Genomic DNA, 11321 nt, shown 5'->3' on the forward strand with positions numbered 1-11321 from the left:
ACCTGTGAGGTGGGATGGATTATCTCGGCAAAGGAGAAGTGCTCACTAACACAGATTTAGACAGATTTGTGAACAATATTTGAGGGAAATGGTCTTTTGTGTGTATAGAAAATGTTTTAGATCTTTGAGTTCAGCTCATGAAAAATGGGAGCAAAAACAAAAGTGTTGCGTTTATATTTTTGTTCAGTGTAGTTATTATTAAACAACCATTAAGTTTATACAGAGGTTAGCCAGCTACAATGGTTGCAATGGCAACAGTCCACATAAACTGCCACTGCCCTGACCATCCTGCTATGTTGATTTGAATTTCCATTCTACTCTCATTCTGTTTCTATGGGAGAAAGGACTTTCGGAGCAAAGAAAGAAGTCACAGTTGCTCTGTGTGTGTTGTGATCTGAGCTTCTCTGTTCTTTGTTTCGATAGCCTGTCCAGCCGTGGGTGCATTTCCATTATATCACATGATCATCAGCAGATGAAGTTAAGCTACTGCCAGTATACCACACCTGAATCTTTAACCAAAGTGTCAACGGTCCAGTTGCATTGTTGGTAATGTAGGCAGCAGGTTTGGAAGGGGAAGAACAAAGTGTGGAATAAAAAAGGTGATATCTCTGGCTCTGCTGCATCAGTTTTGTTCATCTTGAGTTAGACAATGTTATAAAAGTGCAACGCTAAATTGGTGGAGCACTCTTCTATGTGATACTTACTCTTACCTGATGTAATGTAGCTTTCAATTGTTATAGGCAAAGTCATTGTGTTACCTTGGAATCCAATGGTGGCCTTTTTCTAACAACAATAGTTATTTTTTTCCGAATTTCTCAGCAGAAAGTTTCTTTTTGTCCGGGATAACTTATCATCTACTTTAAAGAGGAAGAAGGATGAGATTTTGGTGGCATCCTTTGATTAGGAAACGGTGGTGACATTAGCTCAATTTGAGCTGGAGGAACATGAGCCTCCCTGTTTTCTACTGAAAAGCATATCCAAAGTAAAACTATTGAGGCCCAAAAAAGCCACCAATCCTCCCAGTATTTACATTAATAATTCCAAATAAATGTGAAAAGGATTTGTCTCATGTAAAAAGTAAGCATTCACACTGTACTGTACCTGTCCTGAAGTCCAGAGGAGTAGAAGGAAAGGTTGGGTCTAGGAGAGGTGGAGGTTTTGGGGAAGCGAGGCGGGACCGGAGGGCTGGGGACCGGACTGGAGATGGAGCCTCCTTTAGAGCAGCGAGGGGGAACTGGAGGGGCAATCAAGTAGCGACACTCCTCTCTCACCTACACACAAACACACACAGAAAAATGAGAGCTACAACAGCAAATAAAAAGTTAACTCCTAAAGTTGACTTCTCAAGAGGTTTTATGGGAGTGTGTGTGTGTGTGTGTGTGTATGTGTGCGCGCGCGCTGGCTTGTCTCAATGTTCTGCTTGGTAAATGTCAAACTTGGTGACCTTTACACCTCAAACAAACTCCCTCACACACACACACACACACACACACAGTGTCTTGGCAGGCTTAATATCGGGGAATGAAGAAACACTGGTGTGACAGGGTATAATCCAGCTGTACAGCATATATCACCCACACACACTCTCTGTACTGCTTCTAGCTGCCATCACTTTGTAAGATAAAAGTTAATTAAGCAAAACAAAGCGTGATAATTTCCCCCTTACAAACAGACGCCATATACACTAACATGTGAACACCAACACTGGGCAACCACCTCTTAACTTCAGAAAAAGAACAGCTCAGCTACGAAGACAACCTTGTTTCCAGCGTGACACACCATTTTTGATTTAAAAACTTTTGTTTTAGAGATGGTATCATCAATGCGTTGGTCATCTTATACAAGAACACAAGGGACTTCAGTTTAACATGAAACACATGAAACATGTAATAGATAGTATAATGTTTAGACTGAGCTTTGTCAGCGAATATACAACCCTGAGCTAAAAGTAGTCAAAACAGAAATTACAAAGACATTGTGTTCCACTTAAACACTATGAAAGGAATATTCCACAACCTTCCCATATATGTTGAATAAAATAAATATGCCTCTTTTTTATCAGCAAGTGATAGTGTCACGACCACGTTTTCATGAAAGCCTGCTCTTTGACAGTTCTAAATTGGTAATGTCTGGTTGCAAAAGTTTGTAGTGGAGAAAAATGTTACAGGAAGTGATGCATTTTATGTTTTATGGTAACATTAACTTTTAAACTAGCGATTCACATGCCTCTCCCCTATAAAGTGACAAAGTTGTGTCCCCTCTCACAGTCTATCACTGCTCCCTTATGTGGGATTTATACTTTTGTGTCGAATCAGCGCTGTACTTATGGTGTAGGCTTTGCGTTGATGTAGAACCTATGCTGTAGCCTGACGTGCACCTCCCCAGAAATGTAGCTATATGTCGTGGCAACATGGACCGTTTAGTAAGCTGAAACCATTTCCCTCAGTGGAAAGGAAACTTTTATTTACTTAAATTTCACAGATAAGAAACAATAAATTGTGAAGACAATAAAGCCTCCACAAAATAGCATTTTAAGTCTTGTGTGTGATCTATCCTGGCTTCATGTGTGTAGAGGAAATCTACGCTTGTCCCTAGGCTAATTTTTGCAGTGTAAAATGCCATAGGCTTGTGCTAATAACGTAAGCATGTTGTATTTGTTTGGGAAACGTGTTTAGTACAGTAGACAGTTGCGTTGTCAGTGAACCTTGTGAGTTGTAATGGAGCCAAATTGTGTGCCGTTACCTTTGTTAAATGTTGCTGTTGTCCCTGACTTAATACGAGTAGAGGAAAAGTCCACTAGCCGCTAGGCTAATTTATACAACGTAAAATGCCATAGGCTTGTGCTGAAAACATTAGCATGTTGTATCTGTGGGGAAAATGAGGCAAGCAGAAGACAAGCGCTTTGTCTGTGAATCCTGCGAGGTATAGTGATTTGTGTATTTGTGTTTAAAATATAATGTATACATAAATAAAATAATACTATTAAACCATGTTTAATGTGTGTTTTGGGTGTGTTCTGAATCAACTAAACTTTACAGCACTTGACAGAAACCCCACCGCCAACTAGTGTTTTGGAGGATTATGGGAGCTTTAGTTGTTCAGTATTCTCATGCACTGTACGTATACCTCTGTAAAGTTATGCATCACAATTCATATATTCAATGTAATCACATGCTTGTAATTTATGTATAACGCACGAAACAGTAAGGAGGCCAGTAGTCTGCATAAGGACGCGGGTTGGGGTGGTGGTTGGGTCACAAAACACAGGACTGTGGCTGTGTTTGTTGTCACCATGTTTCTTTTCTTAAACTTAACATACACAATATTACATTTCTAAACAAAAACTAACTACGTTAAATATATAACACCATCTATGGAGGCCAATTCAATAGATATCATGCAAACCACTGTATGAGGATACATTTTTCAATGTTATGTCTTATGTTAAAATAGTAACATGCTCAAATGTTCTATCCAGGTACCTGTTTAGCTTAAAATATAGAAAGGAAACCTCAGGAACATGTTTTAGCTTTTCTTTGAGAAACCCTGACAGATGAACCAATAACTGAGCCCTCCATGAGAAAACACATTGAGTTAAGAAGCTAGTGGAACACAGGAAGAAGGAGGGTTTGAAAGAACTGCAGAAAGAACTTCATGCTTAAACAATTATTCGATCAAAAGAAAAATAATCAACAATAATTTTAAAACTACATTCGACGTTTAAGTAATTTGTTGAGCAGAATTTCTGTCTCTCTTGTCATACAGTAGTTAGTGCTTCACACATACTGTACATGTATGTATATATTCATTCTTTCATTCATGCATTCATCTTCCCAGCTGGTTATTGAGAGAGAGGCAGGGTACAATCTGGACAGGTCACCAGACTATCGCAGGGCTGACACATAGAGACAGACAACCATTCACACTCACATTCACACCTGAGGACAATTTAGAGTCACCAATTAACCTGCATGTCTTTGGACTGTGGGAGGAAGCCGGAGTACCCAGAGAAAACCCACGCTGACACGGGTAGAGCATGCAAACGCCGCAAAGAAGGGCTTCCTCACCCAGGGATTCGAACCAGGGACCCTCTTGCTGTGAGGCGACAATGCTAACCATTTATTCAAGTTTATTCACAACCTTTGTTGTCTATTCTAATCATCAGAAATGGTTACACTGTTGCTATGTGACCATCATTTATCATGAAATCAATAACAATTTGGTCATTCTTTAGACCACAGGCTCCATCAGAGTTATACTCTACCACAGGACTGAACTGACTGTTCTGTTTATTGAATAACTGTATTCCAGCATGCAACACACATGTACCTGCTGCATCCTTGGTAATATGTATTCATGTGCTGTCAGCATATGGCCTGTGAGTGTATGGCAGCCTTTCCAGGAAGTCAGTGTGAGTTTGTGTGAGTGTGTGAATGTGGCCGCTGAGGTTTAAAAGCTGTAATGTATGAATAATTCAAACCAGGCATCCTGACTTTTAACAACCGGATGCTGCTGTGGACGGATAAAAGGGATGAGACACAGAAGGACGAAAAGAAGGACAGGAGGTGAAGACTGAAACTCACAGCATCAGATTTCGGAGGTACAGGTGGTGGGGTAGACACTCTTGTCACCACGGTACCAAGAGAACCATCCAGTGAGGAAGATGAATGAAAGGAGATGAGGTTTGGCTCCTTCCCCAAGCCCTCTGCGTTCTGATTGGTCCAGAGTTCCTCGTAAGGGATTTCCTCACTGGTCCTCATTTCAGCCTCAGTCCACTCAGGAGTCACATACTCCCGCTCCTCACCTGGTCCCTCCCCCAGCCGCTCTCCAAGAGAGTCCCTGCAGCGCTGTGATAGGCTGTCCGAAACCCCACCCCCATATCCACACATGGAAAGGCGCTGCAGTGCCGGTGCTAAGGAGTCCTGACCCGACACACACATACGAGAGCGCCGCGGGCTCACACACTCCTCTGTCATACACTCCAGCTCTGGCCGGGTTTCTCTCACAGCGCGAGAGTAGGCATCTGGGTCAAATGCATGTCGCAATAAAAGGCTCTCCAGCGCCGCCGTGTGGACGGAGGCCTCAGCCACGTTAAACCGAGGCATGCAGCGCAGCAGCAGGAAGTGGGAGGGGGAGACTTCCTGTCGGCGGAGTACCATGCAGAGCACCACTGTCTTGCTGACAATGTTGAGCAGCTTGTAGCGGTGGCCCTCTCGGACCGCATGGCGGTCATAGGGGTTTCGTGGTGGTCGTGAAGGCACAGACACATTGACAGGGAGGCGCACCCTCTCAATGATGCTGCGTACCGTGTGCTCCCCTCCCAGCATGCCCTGCTCCAAAGGGGAGCGAGTGCAAAAGCGTCCACGGCAACCAAAGGGGAGGCTGACGCTCTGATTGGTGCGATGGTTCATACAGACCAAGCAGGGAGTTTTACCTGAAGAGGCAGAGACAGAAAGGTGGATTAGTTACGCTCACATTGGTCTTCTGTTAAATGAAATTGCTCCACATTCATGCCTGAAAACAGACGCTCTGATCTGGGTTATGAACAAATATTGAACAGAGTTTGTAGTTTGGTAGTGTGGTGTACTGAGAATGGTGACCCTGTGGTCCCTCCACCTCCCTGCTGCCCGCTAGAAGACTATTGCTGCGGGAGTATGAGTGAGCTCCACGCTGGGAACAGTGTGTGAGAGTCCACTGACTAAACAGTGACAGGGCTAAAATTACTGTAAGCATGACACGGCTGGGACCGTTTATGGCTTGTGTCAGATATCAGCCACTGTCACTGTGTTAGCTTGTGCTAACTGGCTGCCATATTTTTTCCTAGGGTGGCAAAGGCATGACCCACCCTACTCTTTCTGACTGGCTAGTGCTCGTTGCCTTTGTTGGTTGCATTAGTTTGGTTTAGAGGAGTAAGATTGGTCAGGATTAGTCTATGAATGTTGAAGTAGTCTTTTGCCCACCAAGTCTGCATTTTGCAAATGCGTTTTTTTAGTCTGTCATCCGACAAAAGTCAGTAAGGACAGAAACCTTGCACACTGAGTCCAATCTGTTTTATTGTTCTATTCGTTGCTTAAGTTTGCAATGTGAGACAAAATGAAAAGACAAATTTCATCCCTTGGTTCTCTCCACTGAACGCACTTCCCTGGCTATCGTCACTCTCTGCCTGCATCTTGTATTTAGTACTGCGGTTACCTGTAGGGGCTAAGCTGTCCTACCTCTCTGTCTCCACACTGTCACTTTCTCTGTCTGTCTGCGGTCCTCATTCTCTATTAAATCCTCTTCCTTGTCATTGTCATCCACGTGAATATTGCAATCTGATCTTGAAAGTAGGCTACCTGAGTGAAGAAATGATACTGTGTGCCCCATCGCTCTCTCTTGTTGCAGATGCATGTGGCCCACAGGTTATGCCATATTTTCTTCACTGCATCTTGGTCAAACAACTCTTTAGGCTTTTGATGGACACAAAGTTTTCCAAAAACTTGAATGATGGACTAAAGTTTAGCAGTCAGTGTGCAAGTGATAGACACAAGGTAAGGTTGTATTTATTTTTAAATGTGTGACAGTTCTGTACGAAAAATACAGACGTTGCCATCCTAGGAAAAAAAACTTGCCAGGAGGAGAACGACCCCAGAGACGGTCCTTCAGCTCTGCATCTAACCTGTGAAACAGCAGCAACTGAGTGTGATTTCACACCTGCCCTGTCGGTTCAATTGAACTCCAGTTTGTTTGCCCCCTAATTGCGGTTCGTTTGGGCAGGTGTGAACACAGCAATCGCGCTTAGGTGCGCACCAAAACAAGCGGATTGAGACCTTCTTGAGGGGTGGTCTTGGTCTGGTTACAAACGAAAGTTGGTGCGGTTTGTTTGTGGTGAGAACGTGTTTCAACCTCGATCTGAACCAACTGCAGTCGCATTACGCATTGTTTGGGTTAAACATGAGCATGTTACAGTCCTGGAGGAATTTTTAATGCGCACCTCCTCCTGTACTGCCTTAATATGCACATTCAGCACATCCAATGCATCAAAACATTGTTTTCTAGTTGGAGCCGCGCCTCGTTTTCAAACTGTATGGTTTGACTAAAATGAACAATGACAAAAATATAGTCCACGATGACCAGCGCTAAAATCAACCTTAGTTGTCCCTCCATTGTGACATTAGAAAGTGTCACATTTATCTTGCAATTGTACTCTTCTTCAGTGTTTTGTTTACTTCCTGGATTTTTCCCGCATGGAAATTCTGACCAGTCAAGAGCAGCTTTCTCACACAAGGCATTTGATCTGATCTGCTTGTAAATGCTGCCGTGAGAACACGAACCAACTCTAGGCAATTATGCAACTTTGTGACAAAATGAATTCCTGATTCAGACCAAAGTAAGACAACTCTAGGTCTGAAAGCATCCTGAAAGTTGCTGATGAGTGTGGGCTTTCCATGATCAGTCATCAAGTGCTGGACCCCCCACCCTCACCCTTACGGTTAGCTGCTACCATAAATAGAATCTAATCCTGTGAGAAACACTGAATATAGATCCATTTCCAAGCAGAAATGAACTTCTCAACCCATACAGTACTGCCAATGATGTCACTGATTCCCCTTTACTGGAGCACATGAATAATCACTGTGACTAAACTCCATAAAACATAAAACTTGACAGTTTGGCCTTACGCACTTCTAGGAGTCTTTCCCAGGCGTCTCAAGAGCGCGCTCAGTCCTGTCTTTTCCTTAGAGGGCGTGGCACAGAGGAGCTCCGCCTTCCCCATGAGTGACAGCTCATCTCCAGCCTGCAGAGTGAAGCTGTATGGCTCACTGTCCTCACTGAACTCCCCTGAAACCACCTGCAGCATACACATGTATGGACATGTGGACATGATATTGCATGATAGAAGCTTTAATTGTGACATTCTCATGTTACTCTAACCTTGACACTAAAGGTGATTGTCTCCATGACAAAGACTCGATCGGGGAAGACTCCAGCAACTTCCTCCACACTGGAAAAATACTGGACCGGATCCCTGACGTCTCGGTCTTCATCCAACAACTTGAACTTCCCTATAGAGAGGATGGAAAAGGGACAGGGGGAAGAGAGGAGAAGGGTGAAGGAGATGCATGATGGGAGGTACAAAGATGGACAGAGGAAGTGGGAAAGGAAGAGGAAGGAATGAGCAAGGGCAAGGAAAGAGGAGAAAGGAGTGGAGTAAGACAGAAAGGGAGTAAAAAGGAGGTGAAAAGTTGTTTTTTGTTCTGTCTTTCTTTTCTCTTTGTGACTCCCTACAGATCCTCAAACACACACAAACACACATCCGCAGTAGACACTGTTTGGACGAGAAGAATACAAAGACACCTCCGTGACCTGTGACCTGGCACCAGTTCTCTGCCAATCGACAGCCGACGGGGTTGGCATAGCAACCAATAAAGGGCCCCCATTCTCACGCAGAGCAGAGACACATCACCATGGAGACACTCACACATACACTCACACACGTTCACCCTCTCTTTTCCTTGCTCATCCCCTCCTCCATCTGTAAATCTTTCACACTCATGATCTCCAGTGTTTCAGTCCAGTAACTGTGTTTGTGTTCTTAAAACTGCCTGTTTTTTTGGTTTGGGCCACTTTCTGATGCTGTAGGAACTATTTGAGGAATGTACAAAAGGCTCCAGTTCAGCCTTATTAAAGTCCCATTATCCTTTCGTCGTCACAGTTTATTAGATTGAATTTAATTACTACATCCCTCCAATGGTCCTCGTTTCCCTAAGAGTCAAAGTGCTTGTGTGTGTGTTTGTGAGGGAACGAGACATGAGAAAGTTTTTTTGTCTGAGAGGCAGAGCAGAATACCAAACTCCACCATCCTCCTCGCCAGCACCTCCCTCCGTTTCTGTCCCCCTCTTTCTCCTCCACCCCCCACCTTCCAATTCAAACAGAGCCCCCAGGATAAGGAGCTTCCACCCACTGAACAATACCAGCAAGTGCTACTTTTCAGCACAACCCGCTACCACCCTTCCCAAAGAAATGACACTCCAAATGTTATCAACAGAACTGAGGTGCAACAAGCTATTAGTCTGTGAGAAAGTGTCGCTCAAAGAAATAAAAACTGAATCACCGGCTTTTAAATCCCCACACACAAGGCTTTGGCCATCAGTTCCACGTTACAAGTGTGGCCGTGGCGCCACTTGCTTCCCTGAAACCCACTGATTCCGCTTTTCTGTCCTCTACCCTTCAGTCATCCTTGCCTCTTTTACTGATGAACAGAGGAGGATCCAGACAGAGAGAGAGAATAACAAGGAGGGAGCATCCTGTTGTCAGTCCCCAGGGGGAAACCTATATTGCTCTCCTCCTAAGCTTATTTAGACTTCCTGTATGAAGTCATCACACAGACATTAGCTCATCACTGGCGGTGGCCTCTGATTCAACAACAACTCACCTGTCATATTTAAAGAGACATGAAGGTGGTCCTTAAAGTATGCATAAATTTAAATGCATATACCGGAATGCGTCGTTAAAATGGTTTACAACAGAGAAAGATGTCTGGTGGTTGATGTAATGCTGTATGGTGCTGCAACAGAAATGAAATGTATGCATTAATTTGCCGTTGATAATTTGTATCCTCAGAGCTGGGCTGACACTGTGTGGACCCTAGTTCCTGACCCCCCTGAAACTAAATGTCAAACAACTAAACTGGCACGAATTCAGCCAGATTCTAAAATTAGTTGGGGGCGACCCATTCACGGTCGAAATCAGGCTTGAATACGTTTCACATCATACATAGATTTTTGTCTGAAAAATACGCAGGGAGAGTTATAAAAACTAATTTTGTGGGGTTTTATAAATGCTTGCACACCCCTGCAGATCATTCCTCTGGGCAACAAAACACCGATGTCGTACTTTGTCCGTTGTGCCAACTGATGTCATACCTCCAGGTCATAGCTGGCTTGGTGCCAAAATGAGGGAACGTCTTATCAGTTTGGTTTCTCAGCATTCAATATTGTACAACAAACACTGTGACGACTACCTCTCAAAAAAATAAAGGACAATATATGGCTTATTGCTAGGGCTGGGCGATAAAACGATCTCGAAACGGGATCGCAATAAAATGTATGTCGATGATGATGATAAACTCTAGTCATTTTTACTGGGATAGACCTAGATAGATCCAAACAGCGTGTCATGCAGCAGAATTTAACAGACAGCTGTCGGTCAATCTGCAGTGTTGGAAGTTTGTGTTGAGGTGAGTGTGCCGAGGAGAGGAGGAATAAAGAAATAAGAGACATAAGCATGGACATAAAACGTGTGGAAGTGAGGAGCAAAGCGGCAGTAAAGCTGAAGAAGAGCTTACGTTACGTCCTCAAAAACAGACGAAATTGTGGATTAAAAAAGGTTACACAATTTGGGCCAAAACTCCAGTAAGTCCATCAACAAGTGTTGCTCAACTGCCTAGCACTTCTGCTGTTCTGGGCAGCGTTACCGGGGCTGCACCAAAACAGCAATCAATCGTTTCCTCATTTCGAAAAGGAGCAGAGATATAACAGATGCAGTGTCGTACTTTCTTGCCAAAGTTATGATTCTCATGAGCACCGTGGAGAAAAACAGGTTCAAGAAATTAAAGTGCTTGACTGCAGGTATGAGTGGCGTACAACGAGTCCCGTGGGAAGCTGGAAAATCATTAGGTTTCTTCAGGTGTCAGACATTCTTATGATACTTTTCAAACTCGCAGCAAGTTATATATCGTGATAAATGCCGATATCGATCAGTATGGGAAAAATATCGTAAGAATATTTTTTGCCATATCGCCCAGCCCCACTTATCGCTTTGCAGCTTTGATATGATGAGGATGGCACTGTAGCTGATATGAACTTATATGTTGGTCACCAAACCAGGCTAGCAGCAACAGCTAGTGTTAGCATCAAATTTGGGGGTCCGATTAGTTTGTGTATTGTGTAGTTAGCATTAGCCCCTTATCCCTTATTATCTGTCTATATAGGTATTTGTTTTCTGGAGTGGACACGAGCACTATTTAGGAGGAAACTCACTGGGTCTCATTCATGATATAATTACTATTTTTCTCTTTCTTTGTGATGAGAATGGAACAGGGATAACTCACTTGTCTCTTGCAATGTGTTTCTCTTCATGCAAGCTCCGTCATATCTTAGAGAGCTCATAGTGCCATATTATCCCACCAGAACACTGCGCTCTGAGAATGCAGGGTTACTCGTGGTCCCTAAAGTCTCCAAAAGTAGATCAGGAGCCAGAGCCTTCAGCTATCAGGCTCCTCTCCTGTGGAATCATCTTCCTGTTACGGTCCGGGAGGCAGACACCGTCTCCACATTTAA

The 11321-nt window shown here is 43.7% G+C and overlaps 1 protein-coding gene across 2 annotated transcripts in view; it reads right to left on the minus strand.

The window, feature by feature from the left end:
* gareml (GRB2 associated, regulator of MAPK1-like) overlaps positions 1-11321 on the minus strand; it is a 24562-nt gene that overhangs the window by 4455 nt on the left and 8786 nt on the right. Inside the window, exons 3-6 of one of the 2 annotated variants that reach the window (XM_050058904.1) lie at positions 7915-8045; positions 7666-7831; positions 4584-5434; positions 1102-1271 (exon numbers count right to left, since the gene is read on the minus strand). In XM_050058904.1, coding sequence (XP_049914861.1) covers positions 1102-1271; positions 4584-5434; positions 7666-7831; positions 7915-8045 — 1318 coding nt within the window. The remainder of the gene's footprint in view (positions 1-1101; positions 1272-4583; positions 5435-7665; positions 7832-7914; positions 8046-11321) is intronic. The other variant, XM_050058905.1, reaches the window with a different exon arrangement.

This window comes from Epinephelus moara, chromosome 12 (genome assembly GCF_006386435.1).
Source record: "Epinephelus moara isolate mb chromosome 12, YSFRI_EMoa_1.0, whole genome shotgun sequence".
NCBI classification, from domain to species: domain Eukaryota; kingdom Metazoa; phylum Chordata; class Actinopteri; order Perciformes; family Serranidae; genus Epinephelus; species Epinephelus moara.